General features: G+C 41.8%; 3 protein-coding genes, 1 long non-coding RNA gene and 1 pseudogene across 4 annotated transcripts; 3 read left to right on the top strand and 2 right to left on the bottom strand.

Annotated features, from left to right (window-relative positions):
- The first annotated feature begins 185 nt into the window (after positions 1-185).
- Positions 186-4787, top strand: LOC129820906 (uncharacterized). Its single transcript, XM_055878013.1, has 4 exons — positions 186-390; positions 720-842; positions 3866-4363; positions 4575-4787. The coding sequence occupies exons 1-4, from the start codon at positions 264-266 to the stop codon at positions 4754-4756; spliced, it is 930 nt and encodes a 309-aa protein (XP_055733988.1). The 5' UTR covers positions 186-263; the 3' UTR covers positions 4757-4787.
- Positions 4788-4828: 41 nt separating this feature from the next.
- LOC129820907 (leucine-rich repeat-containing protein 63-like) lies at positions 4829-7213 on the top strand. The gene is made up of 6 exons (XM_055878014.1): positions 4829-5004; positions 5317-5415; positions 5876-6012; positions 6139-6222; positions 6381-6620; positions 6758-7213. Exons 1-6 carry the CDS (start codon positions 4852-4854, stop codon positions 6969-6971), a joined length of 927 nt encoding a protein of 308 aa, XP_055733989.1. The 5' UTR covers positions 4829-4851; the 3' UTR covers positions 6972-7213.
- Positions 7214-9742: 2529 nt separating this feature from the next.
- Positions 9743-12976, top strand: LOC129820908 (GDP-Man:Man(3)GlcNAc(2)-PP-Dol alpha-1,2-mannosyltransferase-like). Its single transcript, XM_055878015.1, has 5 exons — positions 9743-10088; positions 10378-10599; positions 10717-11088; positions 11252-11835; positions 11956-12976. Exons 1-5 carry the CDS (start codon positions 10030-10032, stop codon positions 12234-12236), a joined length of 1518 nt encoding a protein of 505 aa, XP_055733990.1. The 5' UTR covers positions 9743-10029; the 3' UTR covers positions 12237-12976.
- A 5771-nt stretch (positions 12977-18747) lies between these two features.
- On the bottom strand, positions 18748-23253 carry LOC129821579 (serine/threonine-protein kinase Nek5-like; annotated as a pseudogene).
- A 1516-nt stretch (positions 23254-24769) lies between these two features.
- On the bottom strand, positions 24770-26412 carry LOC129820909 (uncharacterized). The gene is made up of 3 exons (XR_008754253.1): positions 25565-26412; positions 25377-25447; positions 24770-24961 (listed from the first exon to the last, which is right to left on the bottom strand). It is a non-coding gene; the product is annotated as an uncharacterized LOC129820909 (long non-coding RNA).
- Positions 26413-26611: the final 199 nt, after the last annotated feature.

A 26611-nucleotide genomic window follows, 5' to 3' on the forward strand; every position in this document is an offset into this window, starting at 1 on the left:
TGGTAACATACATTGTTGTCTTCTTCTAATGCCTCTTAATGGGAAAGTAATCTAAAAGTAACTGAATGTAATTCGATTATATTACTGAGTTTGGGTAATCCAAAAATTACGTTACTGATTACAATTTTGGACAGGTAAGTAGTAACTGTAACGGATTACATTTAGAAAGTAACCTACCCAACCCTGCATACCCTAGTGTAGTAGACAATCAAGCATACATAGAGATCCTATTAAATTACTATTTTCATTCTTAACTGATTTATATGCACGCACCCAATTTGACTCAGACTCTTGATTTGTTTGACGGTTGTTATGGCGGTTGCCAAGGGCTCTGCAGAATCGGGAGGTCGACTCTCCACCATTTACATAGAGGCCGGGGAAATCTCAGCGGTAAGTTTGCCTCCAAAAAGGGACAATATGATGTAGCTAAGCTAGCTAGCTAACTAAATGTGAAATTAAGAATGTGATGTTTATATTGAACGTGTTTCAAATGTCATTATTTGGTAGATTCATAGCTACTGGTTGCTATTATTATATGACTGGTTGTTTGTGGTTGGTTAGCTTAGCTCTCTGCTTTCTTAATGTTGCCAACAACTAGGCTTGCCAGTTTTGCTCCCTCTGATTAGCCTGCAGCTTCCTCATGAAGATCGGTGTCATTGTCAGACATTTATGCAACTGTAAATGTATACAGCAAACTTAGCTACTGTACTTTTTGCCAGGAAATAGAAGCTTTCACCGTGGAGTCGCTATGCCATCAGAACGTGCAAGGCTTCTTCGGAGGCCTTTGCCCCCTAAAAAGATTCTCCCCATTGTGAAATCACTTCCTTCGCATATACTTTCAGGTAGGTTACATCTAGGGAGAGGGAACGTATTTGTAATGTTACCCCCAATGTTCCCCTAATGTTTGAGTGTCCAGTTTTCTGTTAGTTGGGGGAACAGCATTCAATCTATGTTAGCACAAAACTTCTGAGAACCGTTTTAGAATGTTTTGGTGTTAAAGTTAGGAGAATGTTCCTTTACTGTCAAGCAGAATTGATCTAGAACGTGGTTACAATGTTCTCAGAATATACACTGAACAAAAATCTAAAAGCAACATGCAACATTTTCGGATTTTACTGAGTTAGAGTTCATATACGTCAATTTAAATAAATTCATTAGCCCCTAATCTATAGATTATCATATGTTTAGGAATACGGATATGTATGTGTTGGTCACAGATACTTTGGGTCAGAAAACCAGTCAGTGTCTGGTGTGACCACTATTTGCCTCATGCATCGCAACACATTTCCTTCACATAGAGTTGATCAGGCTGTTGATTGTGGCCTGTGGAACGTTGTCCCACTTCTCTTCAATCTCTGTGCGAAATTGTTGAATATTGGCGGAACTGGAACATGCTGTCATACACGTCGATCCAGAACATCACAAACATGCTCAATGGGTGACATTTCTGGTGAGTATGCAGGCCATGGAAGAACTGGGACATTTTCAGCTTCCAGGAATTGTGTACAGATCCTTGCGACATGGGTCTGTGCATTATCATGCTGAAACATGAGGTGATTGTGGTGGATGAATGGCATGACAATGGCCCTCAGGATCTTGTGATGGTATCTCTGTGCATTGAAATTGCCTTCAATAAAATGCAATATGTTCGTTGTTCGTAGTTTATGCCTGCCCATACCATAACCCCACCGCCACCATGGAGCACTCTGTTCACGAGCGTTGACATCAGAAAACCGCTCGCCCACACAACTGCCCAGTACAGTTGAAACCGGATTAATCCATGAAGAGCACACTTCTCCAGCGTGCCAGAGGCCATCGAAGGTGAGCATTTGCCCACTGAAGTCGGTTACGACGCCAAACTGCAGTCAGGTAAAGACCCTGGTGAGGATGACGAACACGCAGATGAGCTTCCTTTAGACGGTTTCTGACAGTTTGTGCAGACATTCTTCGGTTGTGCAATTCCACAGTTTCATCAGCTGTCCGGGTGGCTGGTCTCAGATGATCCCGCAGGTGAAGAAGCCAGATGTAGAGGTCCTGGGTTGGCGTGGTTACACATGGTCTGCGGTTGAGGCCTGTTGGATGTACTGCCAAATTCTCTAAAACGACATGCTAGAGAAATAAACATTAAATTCTCTGGTAACAGCTTTAGTGGACATTCCTGCAGTCACCTCACATTTTAGAGTGGCCTTTTATTGTCCCCAGCACAAGATGCATCTGTGTAATAATCATGCTGTTTAGTTTACAATTGGCTCATTCATCCCCCTCCTCTCCCCTGTAACTATTCCCCAGGTCGTTGCTGCAAATGAGAATGTGTTCTTAGTCAACTTACCTGGTAAAATAACGGTAAAAAATAAAAAAATCAGCTTCTTGGTATACCACACCTAACAGGTGGATGGATTATCTTGGCAAAGGAGAAAATTCTCATGAACAGGGATGTAAACAAATTTGTGCACAACATTTAATAGGAATTTGCTTTTTGTGCGTGTGGAACATTTCTGGGATCTTTTATTTCAGCCCACATGAAACATGGGACCAACACTTTACATGTTGCGTTTATATTTTTGTTCAGTATACAACATTAATGTTCTTGATGCGTTTCATGGAACGCTGCAAGAACATTCATGTGTCCAGTTTTTTTCAGGGTAGGAGAATATTCCATTAACGTCCCACCAAACATACACAGGACATGGTTGCCATGTTCTCAGAATATACAATATTAATGTTCTAGACACGTTTTATGAAAAAATTGCAGAACATTCCGAAAGACAGACAATTTATGTCAATCGGGCAAATTGAGCATCCTGTGAGAACAACCAAGATACAAAGAATTACAGTACTGATCTTTCTTATTTCTCCCCTATGTGTAGGTGAAAGACAGGCAATATATGACACTTATGCATGTAAAAAGCGAATTAACATTTTCGGGCAAGTGATAATAATCTTCGGGCAACCAAAAAATATTCCTGATTTGATGGGCAAGTGCTTGTCAATCCCTGGGTTATATTACCTTAATTTAGCATGTCTCATTGCACTTGATAACTATAGAAATTATATAGACAATTAGCAGGAAGCATGCCATTCTTATCCTCCTTCATCTATGTTTTGTGCTGAGCGATTAGTGCTTTTTGAGGTCGGTTCGGTTTTGGGTTTGATTATTAAAAAAGAATCATGTTTTTGATTCCGATTAATTGTGTTGAATGCTGTAACAGCACAGAATAAAACAATTAATAAAAGTCCCATGATGGTAGTGACTGCCCATTACTGCTTATTACTTATTAACCATTTGTTCACATTACTTTATTTTAATAAAATATTTAAGTTGTGTAAATCACATTTGTTCTCACTGCTGCCTATGCGTTCTGACAAAATCACAATTTTGTAGTTCTTCAAAGTAAATAAGGCATACTTTTTTGTCTGCTGAATACCAACTATTAATCACTTAGATCATGTATTTTCAGGTAGAGATATCTTGCGTACAACTGCTCTCTATATCCCCTCACAATTGCGCATTTGTAAAAGAAACACAGACTGGACAAGCAGATGCGCAATGGATTATGGTCATTGTAGTTAATTACCACGTTTTATGAGCTAAACTATGGAGAATATTGGCCTGTTGGAAACTACAACTCCGTACAACATCACACAGTTCAGGCTGGATCTGATTTATCTCTGATTTATTTATCAGAGAGACTGTGCAATGTGTGCATTGAGCTCAGAATAAAAATGAATGAAATGGAATTCAAATAATTGAATCGTTTGTCAATTAGTTGTTTAATTAAAAAATGAAAAATAACAAAAATATTGGTCAGCACTATCTACGTTTGATCCAACTGTTAAAGTGCCATGGGAAATTTGTTTCTTCCAGGTACAATCATAGACTCATTGCCCTCAACAGAGAGAAGGGATCTGAAGGACAGTGCCACCGAGCGGAGTGAGTCAAGCTGCCACATGCTTCCTCTTTGGGACTATGACCCTGCAGCCTTTAGGGCGGCTCCCACTCCCCTGACCTCGGTCCCATCCATGCTAATACCTAAAATAATTGAGGGCTTCCCCTGTAAACCGCCACGCACTCTCCCCAAAATCCCCCTCCTTGACCTCCTCAAGACAGACCCCAGATACATCCCCTTTCCCCCTAGCTTTAGCTTCAATGACTTTCTGCGGGACCCTAATGGCGGCTGTGGGGCTCAGTCACTAGAGGGCCTGAAGAAAGTGGCCCTGTCTCGCTGCAACTACAGGAAGCTGGTTGGGCTTTTCCTGATGGAGCTGCACAAAGGGCAGCAGACTGAGGTGTCCAAGCAGCTGATGTCCACTGAGAAATTGCCAGAGGCCAAGACCAGGATCCCACAGAAGCAAATCATATGCGGTACATACCATATATATTATGTTAAAAGATTATCTACCATTGTAGTAGGCTATAATCTAGATTGTGGTGTGTTCATTATGCACCAGTACTAGTGTATTATTTAGTGAGTATTGTGTGACAAGGATGCTTGCTTGTGTAAGTTACAGTGGTGTACTGTTTCTTCATGCATATTGTGTGTGTTGTTAGCATTTGTTGTGTGTTATCTGATAAGAGCTGGCAGCATTGATCCGTATGGAGGTGCAAACTCAGATGATGTGTCGGCGGAGCTGTTTGGGAGATGGGACCTGCAGGTCTGAACAGAAGTCTGTGGAGATCTGGGTACCCCCAGGGGAAAGACAAGCTGTTCAGAAGCAGGAAAATCTATACCTAGGCAAGAACATGTTTGCCTTCTAACTTACTATGACAAAACTAACACTATTGAGTTGTTTGTACAAAGCCAAGTTCTGTTTTTCTTGTAGCAAATAAATCAACTTTTCCTTTGAGCAGGAATGGAGGTGATTCTGAACTCTGTGACTACCAAGCACTTCCAGGGCTCTCGGCGGACCCACTCCCCGTTCAGGCACTCTGGAGAGGTCATCAACCCATCTGAGCTGGCCATACTGGACTGTCTGACAGAGGGGGGCAAGGCACTCACCCTGAAGGTGCTGTGTGTTGCTTACTGTGTGTTTGTGTGGGTGTGTGTCAAATTCTACAAGTCTCTTTGCCAATTATTTATATATCATTTTCTTATTGTTTTATAAGTTATTCCTAATGTATTGAAAACCTTTGTTCTCAGACTGCAGCATTCTTGAGAGCGACAGAAACACAGACATCACTTATTCTGACTAACATTAAAAGGAAATGAAACGACTGTCTCTCAAATTTAGCATAACAGGAAGTTGAAGAGGAATATGTAAGCTAGAGCTTCCCTTTTTCTCTGAACCTTGACTGAGGAATTTACTGTGTTTTCTCAGGCCCACTTCATTGCCCTGCTTCCTGATCTGACTCCTCTGGCCCAGAGCCTGCTCTACCTCAACCTGTCCTTCAATGACTTCACTATCTTCCCAGTGGAGGTGAGATGCCTTATGAACTGAGGCAAACCATGAGCATGTCTTTCCAATATACTGGGGTAATTTTAGAGCAGTGATCATCAACTAGATATTTGACCTAAACGAATAATTTCAAACCTTGCTTACATTTGTATGCGATCACATACAGTATATCTCTCTATTATGTTTCGGGATACTTTGAAACAGATTTTCAAAATTAAAATCACTTGGAGCTGATTTGCTGGTGTTGTTACAGTCTTTTATGTCCAACAATAAAATAAAAAAATAAAATGCTCGGAAAAGTTGGGGGGCCAAATAAAATCACCCTTGGGCCAAATTAGGCCCGCAGGCCGCCAGTTGGGGAACCCTGTTTTAGAGCCTATTTATCTGAAAAGGGGGTTCTGAAAGTATGTTGCAAAATGTCATTGCAATTCCATGGCAAGACAACTTCCAAATATCTCTTCTCCTCTCTCTCTTTAAACAGGTGTATGAGCTCATGCAGTTGGAGGTGCTGAAGATGAGAGACAACCCCATAGAGGAGATACCCACCGGCATCCACAGACTCACCAGGCTCAAAACCTTTGTCATCTCCTTCTGCAAGATCACCTCCCTGCCGTCAGAGTAAGCCACAAGGGAGCGCTACAGGGTTGGGAACTTGTTATACACAGTGTTATAAACCTACCCTGCTGTTAGAAGTCTCTGTCGGTCTCCCAGATCTGAGTCCTGTGCTGTTGGTCCTACCTACAGGCTGTACCAGCTGCCCACCCTGCAGTTTCTAGATGTATCCTACAACCTTCTCTCATCCCTATCAAATGACATCAGAAAACTCAGGTACAGTCTAGAGTAGGCAGTAAGCCTGCAAAGACCATGATATGGAGCTTTTTCCAAGGTCTTATATTGTATGGGGGTAACTCACCTACCACCACCACCTTTGTATAGTACCCACCTTGTGTTATTATTTAAATGTAACAGAACACCTCTGTCTGCAGGACTCTGGAGTACCTGAATGTGGAGGGGAACCAGCTGCCTGGCCTGCCCTGTGGGGCCCTGCGCCTCTCCCTCACCCAGCTCAGGATCTCCAACAACTACATGCACCCCTACTTTTGGAAGGGCTGCAGCTGGAACTCTCCCCAGGATCTGCAACACTCAGCCACTATGACCCTCTCTCTCACAGACACCTGTCTGCGCTACGCCAGCTTTCCCCCTGAGGCACAGTTGGCCCTTAGCAGGTAGCCTATTTACACGACCCTGATCAGATTCAACTAAATAAATACACAGTATAAAGGATGAACTACATGTTTGTTTTTTTTAAGGTAAAAGAGATAACTGTTTCATTGATAGTGTGTGTGGTTTTTTTTGTCCCCAGGGTGGGTGTGTGTGACTGCTGTAGGGGTCCTATGTACGGACCTGGACTCAAGGTGATCCGGCCCTGCTACAATATCTTCGGACTACACAGGGTGCCCTTCATCTTCTATGCCTGCACCCCAGCATGCCACTGGAACTTCAAGAACCAGACCAAGAGTCTCTCCAGTCCTCTGTATGGAGAAGACACAACTCACAATAGTGAACGACTAACATGACTATGAAGGAACCAATACTGAGGCTACTGTATCTTGGCCTTAATAGCCAAAGACCTCTGAATATCTATCTCATCAGCTCTACTAATCTTGTGGCAAATTGTAACCTTACCATAATGTCTACTGATGTCACTGTCTTTAAATAGCCTTGAGTAGTTGTCTGCAAAACATGTAATTTGCACAGCAAGCGCATGTGAAAACTCCCATAATTATGGCACTTTTAATGTCTTTATATTTTCCATTGACCTCCAATTAAAATAAAGTATTTCTGAATACTAGTTGTGTCGCTTTAAGTCTGACTTGTTATTTAAACAAACAAAATATGGACCAATCACAGACATGCACCTCAACAGATAGCTTGACAAATTATTTTTTGAATGACTGAAGGTGTGAGACGAGTTTTGTAACTCTTTTTTATTAGTAGTGTAATGGCATTTTTAAAATATATTTTTTTACCCCGGTCCAGGTGGTGGCGGCAATACAACATTAGTTGTAGTACGCTATAAAACCTTAGAAGAAAAAGAGAAGAAGATGTATGGTTGAGAGGGATGAGGCCAAAGTAATGGCAAATAAGTGGCTGCACAACTGATTGGCAAACACTGCAAATTGAGAAATAATCTAACTAAACTGAATAAAAAGAAGAAACTATACTATGAAACAAAGATAAATGACAAAGAATGATAGGAAAAAGTTTTGGAGCACCTTCAATTAAATTTTGGGCAAAAAGGCACACTCTGCTCCATCATTCATTGAATCAGATGGCTCATTCATCACAAAACCCACTGGTATTGCCAACTACTTTAATGATTTTTTCATTGGCAAGATTAGCAAACTTAGGCATGACATGCCAGAAACAAACGCTGACTACCCATCAAAGTATATCTGACCAAATTATGAGAGACAAGTATTGTAATTTTGAATTCCGTAAAGTGAGTGTGGAAGAGGTGAAAAAATGATTGTTGTCTATCAACAATGACAAGCCACCGGGGTCTGACAACTTGGATGGAAAACTACTGCGGATCATATTGCCACTCCTATTTACCATATCTTCAATTTAAGCCTACTAGAAAGTGTGAGTCCTCAGACCTGGAGGGAAGCAAAAGTAATTCCTGTACCTAAGAATAGTAAAGCCCCCTTTACTGGCTCAAATGGCCAACCTGTTACCAACCCCTAGAAAACTTTAGGAAAAAAATTGTGTTTGACCAGATACAATGCTATTTTATAGTAAGCAAATTGACAACAGACTTTCAGCATGCTTATAGGGAAGGACATTCAACAAGCACAACACTTACACAAATGACTGATGATTGGCTGAGAGAAATTGATAATAAAAAGATTGTGGGGGCTGTCTTGTTAGACTTCAGGGCAGCTTTTGACATTATCGATCATAGTCTGCCGCTGGAAAAACGTATGTGCTATGGCATTACACCCCACTGCAATATTCTGGATAAAGAGTTACTTGTCTAACAGAACACAGAGGGTGTTCTTTAATGGAAGCATATCCTACATAATCCAGGTAGAATCAGGAATTCCCCAGGGCAGCTGTCTAGGCCCCTTACTTTTTAAAATCTTTACTAACAACATGCCACTGGCTTTGTGTAAAGCCAGTGTGTCTATGTATGAGGATGACTCAACACTAAACACCTCAGCTACTACAGCGACTGAAATGACTGCAACACTCAACAAAGAGCTGCAGTTAGTTTCAGAATGGATGGCAAGGAATAAGTTAGTCATACATTTCAAAAACAAAGCATTCACTAAACCTAAACTAAATCTTGTCATGAATAATGTGGAAATTGAGCACATTGAGGTGACTAAACTGCTTGGAGTAACCCTTGATTGTAAATTGGCTTGGTCAAAACATGTTGATACAACAGTAGCTAAGATAGGGAGGTCTGTCCATAATAAAGCACTTATCTGCCTTCTTAACAGCAAGGCAGGTTTTACAGGCCCTAGTTTTGTCGCACCTGGACTACTGTTCAATCGTGTGGTCAGGTACCACAAAGAGGGACTTAGGAAAATTGCAATTGGCTCAGAACAGGGCAGCAAGGCTGGCCCTTAGATGTACACAGAGAGCTAACATTAATAATATGTGTGTAAATCTCTCCCGGTTCAAAGTGGAGGAGAGATTGACTTCATCACTACTTGTATTTGTGAGAGGTATTGACATGTTGAATGCACTGAGCTGTCTGTTTGAACTACTGCCACACAGCTCAGACACCCATGCATACCCCACAAGACATGCCACCAGAGGTCTCTTCACAGTCCCCAAGTCCAGAACAGACTATGGGAAGCGCACAGTGCTACATAGAGCCACGACTACATGGAACTCTATTCCACATCAAGTAACTCATGCAAGCAGTAAAATTAGATTTAATAAAACAGATAACAATGCACCTTATGGAACAGCGAGGACTGTGAAGCAACACAAACATAGGCACAGACACATGCATACAAACACACGATAACATACGCACTATACACACACGTTCACATGGGTTTTGTAGATATTTTGTAGATATGTGGTAATAGAGTAGTGGCCTGAGGGCACACACTTAATGTGTTGTGAAATCTGTTGTGAATGTATTGTAATGTTTTTAAAATTGTATAACTGTCTTAATTTTGCTGGACTCCAGGAATCCATAACAAATACAAATAGCTAGTGAATTCACACTCCAGAACAGTATGCAGACACATCCCACACAGTAGGTGGAGGCATGCACCGCTAACTTAGAGTATGTTTGCAGACCGCCATAATACCATAGAAGAGGAGGGGGAGCAGACAGCTACAGGAAAAGGCGAACATCTTCGGTTATCACTAACGTTACTTACCACAGCGGCAAAGTCAAAATGGGCTATATCGTATAAATTCTTTAAAATTAACATTTTCTTTTTGGTTTTACTAGCAGTGTGGTTAAGGTTGGTGTTCGGTTTCAAATCACGTTTTAAGAAGATTAATTGTAGAAAACGTGTTGAAGTTTATGACGGTGGCTGTAACGACATATTTTTGAGAAAGCTTTACAACCACTTCCGGTGTCAAAGTTTGTGTTGTGTTGTCAAGATGGTTGGCCATGATCATCATCATGACTATCTGTCTCTGTGCTTATGTGACTTAATCAGGTAATAATCAATGAATAAATTATGCTGCTTTGTTTCTGATACCTGTCTAACGTTACAGTTCTCGCAACAGAAACTGGATATGAATGAAGTGACCGTCATAGCTACCTAACGTTAGTTAGTAGCCATATCTATGAAGAGAAGACATTTTACAATCGGAGTAATTTGTATAGACAAACCATTGTCAAAAACGAGTTTAATTCCTAGTTGGCTAGCTACTCAGAACCAGTCAGCCAGCCACCATGGTGTTATAGTTAGTATTATAACCTTAATTATTTTTTGTCTTAAACAGATTACTGTGGTCCATGGTGCTGCCATGCGTGTATCTGAGCTTGGTGCTGGCGCTGCTCCTGTTTCTACTCGTCATGGGTGTCCGAATATGGCTGCAGAGGAGTCGGAAAGCCCGCCTGGCTCAGAACAGCTCCCCAACTGTGGCCTTCTTCCACCCCTACTGCAATGCAGGAGGGGGCGGGGAGCGGGTGCTCTGGTGTGCCCTCAGAGCGCTTCAGAATAGGTAGGTTTACACAGTCTGAGCCTATAGTTAGATTTTAATGCATTCGTGGAGTGCTCATGAGCTTAATAACCTATCTTCTTGATATGCTATGTCTCTTCTGTTTCTTCCCTCCCGTAGATACCCAAACGTTTCATTCGTTGTGTACACCGGTGACCAAGGGGTGACAGGGGAGCAGATCCTCGAGGGCGCCCAACAACGCTTCAACATCAGGCTGCCTCATCCAGTGACTTTCATATTCCTGAAGAACCGTCTCCTGGTGGAGGCTAGCTCCTACCCCCACTTCACCTTGCTTGGGCAGAGCATGGGCTCAATGTTCCTGGGCTGGGAGGCCCTCACTGCCTTCGTACCAGACCTCTATATGGACTCCATGGGCTATGCCTTCACTCTGCCCATCTTCCGCTACCTGGGAGGATGCAGGGTGGGCAGCTATGTGCACTACCCCACCGTCAGTACTGACATGCTGTCTGTGGTGAGAGAGAGAAACCCAAGGTCAGAACTGTTTATTTTAATTGCATAAAGCATGTTGATATGGTTATTTATTGTGACACAGATAATGTATTCTTTAATAGTTTGGTTAATGTTTTTGTTATCAAACTTGTGATTTGCCTCTGCAGTATTTGTGATGATACACTCCCTCCTATAATCCCAACAGGTTCAACAATGCAGACTACATCTCTGCTAACCCACTTCTTAGTATGGCCAAGGTGATGTACTACTGTGCCTTCGCTCTGATCTACGGCCTAGCTGGCTCCTGCAGCGATGTCGTCATGGTCAACTCTACCTGGACACTGGGCCACATCCTGGCCCTGTGGCGCGCACCCAGCTGCACCGGTGTGGTCTACCCTCCCTGCGACGTCCGCTCCTTCCTCAACATCCCATTGGAGGATGAGGTGGAAGGGGAGGGGCTCGATGACAAGAAGTGCCATTCGATAGTGTCCGTGGGGCAGTTCCGACCAGAGAAAGACCACCGGCTGCAGATTAGGGCCTTCCGGAAGCTTCTGGACAGGAAAGGGGTAGGTCCAGGAGGGCGGGATTCTCTAAGGCTGGTGTTGATTGGTGGCTGCCGTAACCAGGAGGATGATGATAGAGTGCTGATGCTGAGGGGGTTGTGCCAGGAGCTGGGTGTGACAGAAAGGGTTGAGTTTAAACTTAACGTTCCCTTTGACGAGTTAAAGAGGGAGCTGGTGGACGCCACCATTGGTCTGCACACCATGTGGAATGAGCATTTTGGCATAGGTATGAATTTTTATCTATACCATCTTATTATCTTCTGTTTTTAATAGAAGTGTTGTACATTCCAAACTTATTCATCTGATCCCAGTTCCTACTCTCTGCATCATCTCTCTCCTGTCTCAGGTGTGGTAGAATGTATGGCTGCAGGCACAGTCATCCTGGCTCACAAGTCCGGCGGCCCCAAGCTGGACATTGTGGTTCCCTATGAGGGCGGGCAGACTGGCTTCCTGGCCGACAGCGAGGACAGCTACGCTACTGCCATGGAGACCATCCTGGCACTGTCGCCGTCGGCACGGCTGGAGATCCGGCGCAATGCTCGACGGTCTGTAGACCGTTTCTCCGACCAGGAGTTTGACACCAGCTTCCTGTCTTCCATGGAATCTCTGATGGGAAAGCTGGAGTGATGAGGGACAACCAATCACTACCCCCTCACAGACTGAAACTCTTCCTCTCTGATGCACTCACAGGCCTGATTGGCTGGGAAACTGATGGTCTATCAGAGCTTTGCTGGCTTTATTCATAGGAATAAGTAAGGATGCTTGTCTAACTTGCTCTGTCTTGCTAGAGTTCCAGTGAAGTGACTTGCTGGAAATTCTATTGATGTTTACACTCAAAAAGCACTTGGTCCTTATATCTAGTCCAATACGGCAGAGGGATCAAACATTGTGCTATTTTTTTTCTCACTGTGATTTTTTTCTTGCTCTGTATGGGACTATGGCTCAGAATTGTAGATATTATACAAACAATGCTTTATTTTGGAAAAAGGAAATGTTTTGTTAATTTGTCTGAATCTTAAATGTAAACTTGTTGTACTTTGTATATAATTTTTATTTACTCTTTAAAGTTCCTCCAAGCAACAACGATACCGAAACATTTTCAATGCCCAAATAATTGACATCTTGTCCATGCTTGCTTATGTTATACTTTAACCTGTGGCAAGAATAGGTAGCCCTTGGTCAAAACTTTAACCTGCAGTTTAGAAAAATGCAAGACGCAAGATGCAAGTACTTAAAGCCAAGAGAAAAAAAATGCAAGTCAGTTGATCAATTATAAGGATAGGGCTTTTGTCTTTCATAGAAAAGCATTCATTTCCTAGGTCAAGGTCTTGTCATGGTCTCACAATAAAGAATAATATGAACACTAATTTTCCTGCTTTTGCTTATTATTGTCCTCAGTCTTTGTTGACTGAGGACACAATCTCTGTTTTGTAAAGTTTACGTAGCTGACATCAGGCAGACCTTTGTGAAACAAGAACCTTGTATCAGTGTGGGTATCAGCCGAGCGTCACACTCGCGTGTCTTCGTCATCCGACCTGGGCTCCAGGCGTTCCTTGTCCACTTCCACATCTGATTTACCATCCTCCTCCCTCTCTTCTGCTCCCCCATTCTCAGTCAAGGGTTCTAAGAGGGAGAAAGGGAAGCAAGAGAATTGATTCACTGTCCTAACCTTTCATGGCTCATAGTTGAAGGTCTTTCATATGTAATAAAGACTGCACAGAATGATGTCTTTGTGAATCTGTCCCTGTAGTGGGGTAGAGAGTCCATGGTGGTAGTTGGTGCAGCCTGGCAGAGGGCATGGAGCAGGCTGTCTCCTCACCCCTATAGCCTCCCCTTCTCCCTCTGCAGTGCCTAGGGGTAAGAGGAGAGTACTGCACTGACCCTTTAAAACACTTACACTAAATTACAGCCAAAACTGGAACTGCAACAATGTGTGTGCAGGTGTACCCTCACTCACCCAGTTCAGGCACAGCCATGGTGGTACACACTGATGACACGTCCATCTCAGCCAGGGCGTCCAGTAGGGTCTGTGGTGCTGCCTGGCCCTACCGCTTCCTCACTTCTGACCTGGGCGTGCCTTCAACCTGCGCCAATCATGCCCGGACCAATCCCTGTGCCTCAGCTCCTCCCCTGCCTGGAAGCGCATAGTCTTGTTCAGTGGGTCAAGCTCCTAGAGACCCATGCATGCACACGGTTAAGTGTGAGATGCTTGAGAGCCCTATCATTATTCAAAGTAAGGCACCATGTTGAAATTAACTTACTCAGGCCACATGGTGACATGGAATCTTTTACCTCTTAATCAGCTTTTTTTGTAAATCACAAACTATTATTTTATTGTCCATTTTCTCTTATTTCTCTTCATCCTATTGAATAACTAAATCATTTAACTTGACCTGTCGTTCTGCCCCCGAGCAAGGCAGTTAACCCACTGTTCCCCGGGCGCCGATGACGTGGATGTAGGTAGCCCCCCCCAACCTCTCTGATTCAGAGGGGTTGGGTTAAATGCGGAAGACACATTTCAGTTGAATGCATTCAGTTGTACAACTGACTACGTATCTCCCCTTTCCTTTCTTGTCTTTGTGCTCTGTAGTTCTTTCCTCTCCCGACTGTTCATCTGAATGATCTGTCTCAAGGTTCCTTCAATATCCTAAATGTTGCAGATAGAAATGTAATATATAGGGCTGAAATGGTTATTTCTTGTGCATGACATCTCTTTTCTACACAATACATTTCTATTTGAAAGTAAGGCATTAAGCCCCTGGTCTTACCTGGGCAGGTTGGGGTGTCTCTGGTGGCTCTATGTGTCTGGGCTCACTTGTGGCTAGGGCTAAAAATATATGCCTGTTCTGTTAATATCAATAACCACGTTTCCATGCGTGCAAAGTCATACTGTATAAAACAAATCACTACAGCTGTGATGGAAACAGTTTCGGGTAGAATTGTATAAATAATGACAGATAATTCGTTCGTTTGGCATTGTGGGATCTTTTTATCTCTTCAAATTAATTTTGCGAGAAATGGTGGTGGAAAAGCCTGCATGCGCAAATATTGATATTAAAACCATATCGAAGGTAACTTGGAATCACAATATGATGTGTGTTGTCCTCCCACTACGACTCGGAAAACCATGCAGTTTATTAGGCTACAGACCAGCGGCGTAGCCACGGGGAGCCTGGGTCGTGGTCGTAGCCTACCCAGTTTGATCTCAGGCCTACCCCAAACAAGTTATTATTTTTCAATATACAATCTTATTTGTATTTATTTTATTAATTTTTTAAAAAGAAATGCACGTGATATTCATTTTCTATGGGTCATTTTAATATAATGTATCAAATAAATTGTCCGCGACAATCAAGTTGTCTTCCGACTATTGGTTACATTAAAAAGAAAAATCATACGGTGGTTTACCTGAACAACGTCAAGTGGTTTTAAACTTTGTAGCGCATAAGATAGCAAGCTCTACCGCGCTAGTTTACTGGAATTGACTGACCAGCCCAGCTAAGGTCATTTAGTAGTTCTAGCAATGGCAAACCAAATGTCGATCGCTAGGTTTTTCAAAGAAAGACGTCTGTAGGAAAAATTGTGTGTGCCAGAAAATAATTAGGATCAATCTACCGATAGCTGCCAGAATGAGACCAACCGCCAATGCCACGTTGAGTCAGGCATGCTTGCCTACCCCACCGTCTCCTCTCGTTCTTGATGCTGCGGGCGGGGGTGAACCTGCAGTAGGTCTACGGATAGATTTGTCTGCGGTTGATGAACCAGCCTGTCAACCAAAGCTAGTAAAGTTCCCTTCAAGTATGATAAATGGCAAATCACGCTGCTTCTCTTCAAGGTGGTATGACCAGTTCTTGTGGATTGAGTATAGTAAAGCAAAATATGCAATTTATTGTAAGTACTTTCCTGGGGCAAATGTCTAATTCAGATTTGTACGAGATGGATTTAAAAACTTGATACTCACAAGAATTGCTTGCTGCAAACACGAGAATAGCAAATGACATGCTAGTGCCCTTACAAAATGTGAATCCTACAAGGCGAACCATGGGCCTAGAAGTCGAGGGATTATGTTGAACCAAATACATGATGATGCATACATGGATTTTATAGAAAGAAACCGTGTACATGTTAGTGGTCATAGATATATTTCTAATGTGTGCAAAGCAGGATATTCCACTCAGAGGACATAGAGCAACCGAAGAGGCAAAATACAAAGGTAACTTTTTAGAAATCTCCAATTTCATCTCAAAGTATGACTCAGCGTCATTGTTACTGTGCAGGATAAAATATGAAGTTCATTTTGCGCCTTCCACGTATTTGGCCATACTAGCAGATGAATATAAAGAATAATCTAAACGAGAATTTATTGCTGTGTGCATCCGATACATTCATGCTGGACTGATTAAAGAAAGAGCTGTTGGGTTTATGGAAACCGCTGATTTGTCTGCATAAGGAATTTCTCTGAAAATACTTGAAGTGCTGCAACCCCTGGAGTTGGATCCCACTCTGTGTGTGGGTTTTTGTTTCGACGGCGCTTCAGTCATGTCAGGGAACAGAGGGGTACATGTCCTACTAAAGCAAACATTTAAGCAAGCGGTATATGTGCATTGCAACTCCCACCGTTTGAATTTGGTTCTGTGTACCACGGCAAAAGTGTCGGGACATGTCAGTACTTTTTTTTGACACAGTAAACCAGCTACACACTTATGAGTGGATCCCACAGACATGCTTGATTCATAGAAGTACAGAAAGAGTTACATCCCGATAGACCACGTATCGAGCTAGAAAGATCCACAGATGTACGTTGGAGTTCAAAATCAGGGTCAGTGAGTAAAGTGCTGTTACTGCTAGATGTCATTTTAGAGGTTCTTGCAGATTTTTCAGAGGCTTGTGGAAAAGCCAAATTAGAAGCCAATGCCCTCTTACAACAAATCTAGAACAAGACGTTTTTATTCCTGTTAGTCACGTTTAGTAAATTGTTTGACACTAGTGATTTTGCTACAAAGGGATTACAAAGCTCTACATTATCTGTGATGGACTGTATTGGTTTAATTGAAATCCTCAAAAGCTGCTTTTCTACGTTCAGATATAACTCAGGGGGAGACTGATAGAGAGCTCAAGCTAACTCAAGAGATGATGATTAAGCATGATATTAGTAATTGGGATGTGAGCGCATCACGGCAGCGAAAACTGCTTGTAAAATTGTCAGACAGTGTAGTCACAATTTCATTAGGGAAAACATCCAGCATCAAGAGTGCCAGAGCTGCCCTGATGATATTTTCCCTAATATAAACTCTCTGTGAAGGATCATTGCCACACTTCCAATGACATCATGCAGTGTGGAGAGACTTTTCTCAACAACAACTAGGATTTAAAAAATCATCTTCGCACATCAATGACAAGCGCCCGGCTGAACCACTTCAGTTTGCTGTCTTTTGAGCGTGAATTGACAGATACATTGGATTATGATGAAATCATCACCATATTCAACTCAAAGCTTCGCGGTCTGCGCCTTGTGATGTAGGTCACGCCTTATGATACGTCTACTAAAGGTAAGGTACCTTTGTATAGTACTACTGCCCGAAGTGGTATAAATGGTAACATCAAATATAGGCTTGTTTGCCCATCGAGATTAAAGTGTGCCTGAAGATGAGTTTTATGTTGTTGGCAACTGGTCTAAAGTTACTGTCTTATTTTAATATGCTGGGATATGTAATTATTTGTATATGTAACGAGGGTGCTCCAAGTACTATGCACTAGTATAACACTATTGCATTACAAAATAATATACGGTGCACATCGCAAAATAAATGTAATAAACAAGTAGAAAAAATGACTCCAAATTTTTCTAGGCCTATACAAAAAAATAAATTCTGTCTACGCCCCTGCTACAGATGAAATAACTTAGGAACTTCACTGGGTGGTGAAAGTACACGGTGATCTTGATGCTCCTTTGCAATAAATATCCAGGGTCTGATTCTAGTGGCATGACAAGTACAAATATTCTCGCTCTTATCCATAATAATGTGTAGACTAGCCTACACGCACTATATCTGTGAGCTGTTGGCTAGAGCGCAAGTGCTAAAACCAGAGTCGACACATTTGCTATTTAACGCAGCAGTTTCTGTGACAAAACTATCCGTATAGTAAAACATGCTGTGGAACCACGATGACATTTAGATTTTTATTCGGTACATGAAAACTGAAGCAAAAAGATACAGTTTTTGTGCACTATGCCATCACGCACTGATTTTTATCTGAAACAAGTCAGTTTGGTGGAAACATCACTGGTGGATTTTCATTATGGATTTTAGAATATTCGCATGAAAATTGGTCGCCAATTGGATGGAAACCTAGCTATAGTCAATATAAACTGAGTGTACAAAGCATTAAGGAAACCTGCGCTTTCCATGACAGACTTGACCAGGTGAAAGCTATGATCCCTTATTGATGTCACTTGTTAAATCCACTTTTTAATTCGTGTAGATGAAGGGGAGGATACAGGATAAATAAGGACGTTTTTTAAGCCTTGAGACAATTGAGTATATGAGTATATGTGTCATTCAGAGGGTGAATGGGTAAGACAAAATATTTGAGGACCTTTCAATGGGGTATGGCGCACCAGTTTGTGTCAAGAACTGCTAATCTGTGGGTTTTTCACGCTTAACAGTTTCCTGTGTGGATCAAGAATGGTCCACCACCCAAAAGACATCTAGCCAACTTGACACAACGGAACTAGAAGCACAAGCATTTCGCTACACTCTTATTAACATCTGCTAACCATGTGTATGTGACAAATAACATTTGATTTGATTTGATTTGAACTGTAGGAAGCATTGGCGTCAACATGGGCCAGCCTCCATGTGGAACGCTTTTGACACCTTGTAGAGTCCATGCCCCAGAGGGGGAGTGAGAACAGATATGCAACTCAATATTAGGAAGGTGTTCCTAGTTTGGTATACTCACTGTATAGACTGTGTTATGTTAACAACAGTGAGAACACAAATGGTATTAGAAATGTGTAGTGGTGTTATGCAAATCAGTGGTGGAAAAAGTACTACATTCTCATACTTGAGTTAAAGTAAAGATACCTTAATAATAGAAAATTACTCAAGTAAAAGTGAAAGTCACCCAGTAAAATACTACTTGAGTAAAAGTCTAAAAGTATTTGGTTTTAAATATGCTTAAGTATTAAAAGTAAAAGTATGAATCATTTAAAAATTCCTTCTATGAAGCCAACCAGACGGCACAATTTTTACATTTTTTACGGATAGCCAGGGTCACACTACAATATTTAGACATCGTTTACAAACAAAGCATTTGTGTTTTAGTGAGTCCGCCAGGCCAGAGGTGGTCGGGATGACCGGATGTTATCTTGATAAGTGTATGAATTGGACCATTTTCTGTCCTGCTAGGCATTCAAAATGTATGGAGTAAAAAGCACATCATTTTCTTTAGGAATGTAGTGAAGTAAATGTTGTCAAAAATATAAATAGTAAAGTACAGATACCTCAAAAAACAACTTAAGTAGTACTTTAAAGTATTTTTACATAAATACTTTACACCACTGATGCAGATATCATGTAGTTGTGATAAAGAATGGTAGGGCATAGGGAATGACAGAGAAACATTCATGTCAATATGTTTTCGTCTTTACCTCAGCGTCAGCTCTCTGTCATCTCATTATAATATTGCTGTCTGATGTGCTGCAACTGCCGCAGATACTACACATATATGAACCTGAATGCTTCACAAATAAACAATAAATCACATAAGTCACTTTTGTACACCTTCTCCTTCCGCTCAGTTTTACCTGCTGCCCATCCTGCCTCCTAACGTGGGGTATGTGTGGGTGTGCAGAACGCCTTGCCCCTTGGTCCTGCTCAGGCTGTCGGTACCGCTCAGCGTCTGCTGTGGAGGGCCGCAGGCCCTGTGGGTCAAAACAGGGAGGTTCAGATTCACAGATTTTTAGTTACCATACATCTGCAGCATATCCAGTTTTTCTAGTATTTAACAGAAGCCAGCAAACCGCTGTTTCAGTGTAATACAGCCTGAAACCCTCTAGCTGTTTCTCTGCCATTAGCTTGTACTGGTTGGCCTCCTGTCTCCTCTGGAGGGATTCATTACGAGCAGCAGCCACCCTGAAGGCCAAACATACACACACTAACAAATGTGAAGGCTTGAAGAACACTTCATTGTTCTATGGTTATGCTTGATTGAACACTCACAATTGATAAGGTTCTTTGCGGTTCTCTCTGTCATCAGAGTGCTCCACAGGTCTCTCCTGAACCACTGGAGGATGATGAGAAGAAAGAGGAGGATGAGTAGGAAGAGGGGGCATCTCCTCTGGATGGCTTCCAGCTGGGCATGGTAGTGGTCATAGGAGTTGACTTCAGCCTGACCATTCCATCTGCGGTCCTGTTGACTGTATTGTCTGGCCGATGGATCCACGAGCACGTGCACACCTGTGCAACTCTTGGAGGAAATGGCTGAGGAACAAAAAAACAACAAAAAGATTAGATGGAATAAGATCAAATTGGATTAGGAACATGCTTCCATGTAGTAGCTATGGAGAAACAGGAAAAACGTCTCTGCACACTTCCAGTGAAATGCACATTTATTTTTACATTAACTAAGCTTTCGGTCAGTCAACCTTCATCAGATGATCATTTTCCTGTTTCTCCAGTTTCCATTTAGCCTCCAGTACCTTCACAAATCAGTTTTGGGTGTGGTAGATTTGACCTATTATCATGATACAGACTAGATTACTGCAGGAGTGCAGTAACTGATATAGTGGTAGTTCAGACAGGTAAGCTACTTTATGCCGTGGCATGACTCTGTAAGGGGGTTTCCAGTCTGATTTGAGAACCAGTTCCTTTACCGAGAGCCCAAGCTTTGGCCGGGGTGGAGGCCTCCCTGGCTTTGGGGACTATTTCTGGACCCAACATGGGATGAAAAATTAAAAAGTTACAAATAAAGAAGAACATTTAGATAGTTACATAATTGTGATGACACTTTGACACTCCCAGTCTACTCAACACTCTCGGAATGTTGCTATGATGTTAGCATAACATTACAGGTGCCAGAAAGGAGATGTCAGCACTGGCATGCTTCCATAGAGAATGACAACAGTCTAATGATATTCACCTGATGATTGTACTCTGAGATTTAGAGATATGGCTGACGTAATTTACATTTCATGCCCAGGAATCTTTGAAATGGGCTCACATTTCAGTTCGGTGTAACTGGTTTTGATGCCAAAAAGCTAGAGCGAATGGAATATGATGAGGATCTTCAGATAATGGAGAGCAAGCTATGATACTGACCACCAGGTGGTGCTACTGTCAACATTTCCCCACAGCTACTGTGAAGCCAAGCCTACTGAATGCAAGAAGGAAACTATAGATTTTGGGTAATGTGTGGCTGAAACTAAGCAGAGACAAGCTAATGATTCTGATAAGGGGAGGTTGGAACACAGATCTTTTAGCGTTATGTCCCTAATGTGTGTGTATCTGGGGTCTGTCCTGGAGCGGCCCATACTCTAGCCTGTGGGCCTACAGCAGCTCTCTTTCTGTGCAACATCATGTGGCTGAACTCCTCAATCACCTAGAAACATCCAGAACAGAGTGAGGAAACAGCACAATACCCTGAAGTGAACACACACACACCCCCGCACGCAAGCTAATTATATCTGTTATTAACAAGAAGTCACAAGACTTCTGCAAAGTGTGAGGAGTTAGCACATTTCGCTTGTGCAAGTTTTGTTTAACTGTTTCAACCAGAAAATATTTGAATGTTAATTTCTGTAAGGAGAAAGTCACCTCACTGTTTATGATGATCTCATATCGCTGAGTCTACCTGTCGGAGGAGGAAACAGAGAAATACCAGAGATACAGTGCATTCAGAAAGTATTAACTTTTTCCACATTTTGTTGTTACAGCCTGAATTAAAAAATAGATTAAATTGAGATTGTGTTACTTGCCTACATACAATACCCCATAATGTCAGTGAAAATATGTTTTTCAAAATGCCTCGCAAAGAAAGGCAACTATTGGTGGATGGGTAACACATTTGAAAAGTAGACATTGAATATCCATTTGAGCATGGTAAAGTTAATAATTACACTTTAGATGGTGTGTCAATACACCCAGTCGCCACAAAGATACAGGAAGGAAGGAAACTGCTCAGGGATTTCACTGAGGCCAATGGTGACTTTAAAACAGAGTTTAATGGCCTTGATAGGAGAAAACTGAGGACAGATCAACAACATTGTAGTTACTCCACAATAATAACTACTGTAAATTACAGAGTGAAAAGAAGGAAGCCTGTAAAGAATAAAAATATTCCAAAACATGCATCCTGTTTGCAATAAGGCACTAAAGTAAAACTGCAAAAAATGTGGCAAAGAAATTAACTTCATGTCCTGAATACAAAGCATTATGTTTGGGGAAAACACAACATCACTGAGTACCACTTTTCGTATACTTGTCATCAGCAAGGACTACAGAGTTTTTTTTAAAGATAAAAATAAACGGAATAGAGCTAAGCACAGTCAACATCCTTGAGGAAAACCTTGTTCAGTCTGCTTTCTAACAGACACTGGGAGACAAATTCACCTTTCAGCAGGAAAATAACCTAAAACACAAGGCCAAATATACACTGGAGATGCTTTTCAAGATGACATTGAATGTTCCTGAGTGGACTGGTTACAGTTTTGACTTAAACCACCTTAAAGATGTATGGCAAGACTTGAAAATGGCTGTCAAGAAATGATCAACAACCAACTTGACAGAGATTGAATAATTTCAAAAAGAATAATGTGCAAATATTGTACAATCCAGGTGTGCAAATCTCTTAGACTTACCCAGAAAGACTCACAGCTGTAAATGCTGCTGAAGCCAATACTAACGTGTATTGACTCAGGGGTGTGAATACGTATAGTATGTAGATTAGACATCTCTGTATTTCATTTTCATTAAATTTGCTACAATTGAAAAAAAAAACATGTTGTAACTTTGTCATTATGTGGTGGTTGTGTGTAGATGGGTGAAAACATTTATATTTAATCAATTTTGAATTCAGGCTGTAACAACAAAATGTGGAATAAGTAAAGGGGTATGAATACTTTCTGAAGGCACTGTGTGTGTGTGGCAGTGCTTACTGGATGTCTGAGGGTACAGAGCTCATATAGGACAGCCCAGAGATCAGATATAATTATGTTGACTGGTCTTGTCAATACCTGCACAGGATGCACACAAATACAAGGTACTCTGCGACTTGTACAGTCTTTCATACAATTGTCTACCTGGAGCCAAATACCACGAGTGTCATATTTCAACGGCCCGCAATTATTTGAGGGTTATTTAGATTTTATGGCAATGTTACACTTCTTTCAATGGAATATTCTGGCCATGTTGAATCAAATGTTTAGCATTTGTGCAAAATTACCAAATGAAAGCACAGTTCATTTCTGAGATAGATGAAGTAACAGGAGCCCATCCAAACGATTGGTGTCAAACTCAAAGAGCCTAAAATTAGTCATACAAATATATTGTGTGTTCAGTTATTATTACATGGTTAATGAGAGACAATTGTATTGCAATAAAATGTTAGACACCATAAATATCAATACATACCTTGACGACATGGCTGAATCAATGATTGATGGAATGTACACTACACAGAGTGTAGAAAACATTAGGAACACCTGCTCTTTCCATGACTTAGACTGACCAGGTGAATTCAAGTGAAAGCTATGATCCCCTATTGATGTCACTTGTTAAATCTACTTCAATTAGTGTAGATGAATGGGAGGAGACGGGTTAAAGAAGTACACTGTATATACAAAAAGGATGTGGACACCCCTTCAAATTAGTGGATTCGGCTATTTCAGCCATACCCGTTGCTGACAGGTGTATAAAATTGAGCACACAGCCCTGCAATCTCCATAGAAAACATTAGCAGTAGAATGGCCTTACTGCAGAGCTCAGTGACTTTCAACGTGGCACCGTCATAGGATGCAACCTTTCCAACAGTTGGTCAAATTTCTGCCCTGCTAGAGCTGCCTCGGTTAACTGTAAGTGTTTATTGTGAAGTGGAAACGTCTAGGAGCAACAATGGCTCAGCCGCGAAGTGGTAGGCTTATTCTATCTCTAATTTATCTTAGGTCAAGGGGTATGAATACTTTCTGAAGGCACTGTGTACGTGTGTGTGTGTGCGTGCGTGCGTGCGTGCGTGCGTGGCAGTGCTTACTGGATGTCAGGGTGCAGAGCTCCCTGAGCAACAGAAAGAACCAGTATTATTGGAAATGGCAAAAAACACATAGCATTACACTGTGGGTGTTGGTGACAGTGAAACTCTGTAACGCCAGCTAGTATCAAAACAGCCCAGTCCTGGAGAGCAGAACAAAGGTTTGATGTAGCTACAGCCAAATAGTTGATTGATCAGACCGCTAGCTAATGCTCTACAGTCCCTCCTGCCCACACAACCATCAGGTAAAATATCACCACCTACTGATCTTATACTGATCGTATACTTTTTAGGTCGTCTAAACATATAACAGAATAACATTTTCTTTTTATTTCACCTTTATTTAACCAGGTAGCCTAATAGAGAACAAGTTCTCATTTACAACTGCGACCTGGCCAAGATAAAGCAAAGCAGTGCGACACAAGCAAGAACACAGTGTTACACATGGAATAAACAAACATACAGTCAATAACACAATAGAAAAAAGTCTATATACAGTGTGTGCAAATGGCGTGAGGAGGTAAGGCAATAAATAGGCCATAGTAGCGGAGTAATTACAATTTAGCAAATTAACACTGGAGTGATAGATGAGCAGATGATGATGTGCAAGTAGAAATACTGGTGTGCAAAAGAGCAGAAAAGTAAATAACAACAATATGGGGATGAGGTAGGTAGATTGGGTGGGCTATTTACAGGTGGGCTATGTACAGCTGCAGCGATCAGTTAGCTGCTCAGATAGCTGATGTTTAAAGTTGGTGAGGGAAATAAAAGTCTCCAGCTTCAGTGATTTTTGCAATTCGTTCCAGTCATTGGCAGCAGAGAACTGGAAGGAAAGGCGGACAAAGGATGTGTTGGCTTTGGGGATGACCAGTGACATATACCTGCTGGAGCGCATGCTACGGGTGGGTGTTGTTATCGGGACCAGTGAGCTGAGATAAGGTGGAGCTTTACCTAGCATAGACTTAGAGATGACCTGGAGCCAGTGGGTCTGGCGACGAATATGTAGCGAGGGCCAACCAACTAGAGCATACATGTGGGCGTGCCATGTAGACCCTCCATAATTCACTTCACCAAAACACTGACATTTTGGCTTTCACTTTGTAGGCCTAGACACAGAGAGAGAAAAAGAGGGGAGGATGATACAGTACATATGTTTTGTTGTTGTACGGTCTATTCTCACAGATCTCAGGATAAAGGTAATATGGCTTCCCAACACAGGTCCTGGCTAGCTCTATGGTACTAACCAATCACAATAAAACAAACCTGGACTCATTAGTCAGCAGTTTCATCTAAAAAGATATAAAAGTCATAAAGTGATCCAGACTCATTATTTGCACACCAATGTTCTTCTCACACCTTATAACCATATAACTGTATGGTTGTACAGGCAGTAAAATGTTAATAGTATTTCTCAACCACGTTGCAGCTCTCTGTAATCAACAATCGTGGAGAAAAGTCATGGGGAAAATACCAGTAGGATTCCCTAGCTGTGCGTCTTCTGCCACTATCATAGTAACTCACTAGTTTAACATTCTTGCGATGCCAAAGTCTCCCAGCTTGGCTTTCATCCCACTCTTGGCAAGGAATATATTCTAGAGGAAAGCAATACAGAAACAAACCAATGATTAGTGTAGATCAAGTCGTTATAAGCTGTATCTGTGCTTTGATATTTCAGTGGCTTTTAACTGAATATGACAGGTGTTTAATACCTGTGCTTTCATGTCGCTGTGCAAAATCTTCCTGTTGTGGATGTGCTTCAGTCAGAGAGATCTGTACGAACGATTCCAACTATCTGAGAGTGTAAACAAAATAGTTTACATGAGTCTGTGTGTGTGTGTGTATGTGTTTGGTTTTACTATCCTTGTGGTTACCAGAAGTCCTCACAAGGATAGTAAAACAAGGAACATTAAGACAAGTGGGAACATTTTGCCAATCCCCTCAATGAAAAAGGCAATTTTAGGCTTTTGCGACCAAGCTTTAACTTCCTGACTGATGTCTTGAGATGTTGCTTCAATATATCCACATAATTTTCCTACCTCATGATGCAATCTATTTTGTGAAGTGCACCAGTCCCTCCTGCAGCAAAGCACCCCCATAAAGTGATGCTGCCACCCCCGTTCTTCGCGGTTGGAATGTTGTCCTTCGGCTTGCAAGCCTCCCTCTTTTTCCTCCAAACATAACGATGGTCATTATGGCCAAACAGTTCTATTTTTGTTTCATCAGACCAGAGGACATTTCTCCAAAAAGTACGATCTTTGTCCCCATGTGCAGTTGCAAACCGTAGTCTGGCTTTTTTTGACGGTTTTGGAGCAGTGGCTTCTTCCTTGCTGAGCGGCCTTTCAGGTTATGTCGATATAGGACTCGTTTTACTGTGGATATAGATACTTTTGTACCTGTTTCCTCCAGTATCTTTACAAGGTCCTTTGCTGTTGTTCTGGGATTGATTTGCACTTTTCGCACCAAAGTACGTTCATCTCTAGGAGACAGAACGCGTCTCCTTCCTGAGCGGTATGACGGCTGCGTGGTCCCATGGTGTTTATACTTGCATACTATTGATTCTACAGATGAACGTGGTACTTTCAGGCATTTGGAAATTGCTCCCAAGGATGAACCAGACTTGTGGAGGTCTACAATTTTTTTCTGAGGTCTTGGCTGATTTATTTAGATTTTCCCATTATGTCAAGCAAAGAAGCACAGAGTTTGAAGGTAGACTTTGAAATACATCCACAGGTACACCTCCAATTGACTCAAATGAT

The sequence above is a fragment of the Salvelinus fontinalis genome, chromosome 23 (assembly GCF_029448725.1).
Source record: "Salvelinus fontinalis isolate EN_2023a chromosome 23, ASM2944872v1, whole genome shotgun sequence".
NCBI lineage: Eukaryota > Metazoa > Chordata > Actinopteri > Salmoniformes > Salmonidae > Salvelinus > Salvelinus fontinalis.

Coding starts and splice junctions, on each gene's coding strand:
- LOC129820906 (XM_055878013.1), top strand. CDS start 264: ATGCACGCACCCAATTTGACTCAGACTCTTGATTTGTTTGACGGTTGT. Junction 391..719: donor AGGCCGGGGAAATCTCAGCG/GTAAGTTTGCCT, acceptor ACTTTTTGCCAG/GAAATAGAAGCTTTCACCGT. Junction 4,364..4,574: donor ACAGAAGCAAATCATATGCG/GTACATACCATA, acceptor TTATCTGATAAG/AGCTGGCAGCATTGATCCGT.
- LOC129820907 (XM_055878014.1), top strand. CDS start 4,852: ATGGAGGTGATTCTGAACTCTGTGACTACCAAGCACTTCCAGGGCTCT. Junction 6,013..6,138: donor ATCACCTCCCTGCCGTCAGA/GTAAGCCACAAG, acceptor TCCTACCTACAG/GCTGTACCAGCTGCCCACCC. Junction 6,621..6,757: donor GCACAGTTGGCCCTTAGCAG/GTAGCCTATTTA, acceptor TTTTGTCCCCAG/GGTGGGTGTGTGTGACTGCT.
- LOC129820908 (XM_055878015.1), top strand. CDS start 10,030: ATGGTTGGCCATGATCATCATCATGACTATCTGTCTCTGTGCTTATGT. Junction 10,089..10,377: donor TGCTTATGTGACTTAATCAG/GTAATAATCAAT, acceptor TGTCTTAAACAG/ATTACTGTGGTCCATGGTGC. Junction 11,836..11,955: donor GAATGAGCATTTTGGCATAG/GTATGAATTTTT, acceptor CTCCTGTCTCAG/GTGTGGTAGAATGTATGGCT.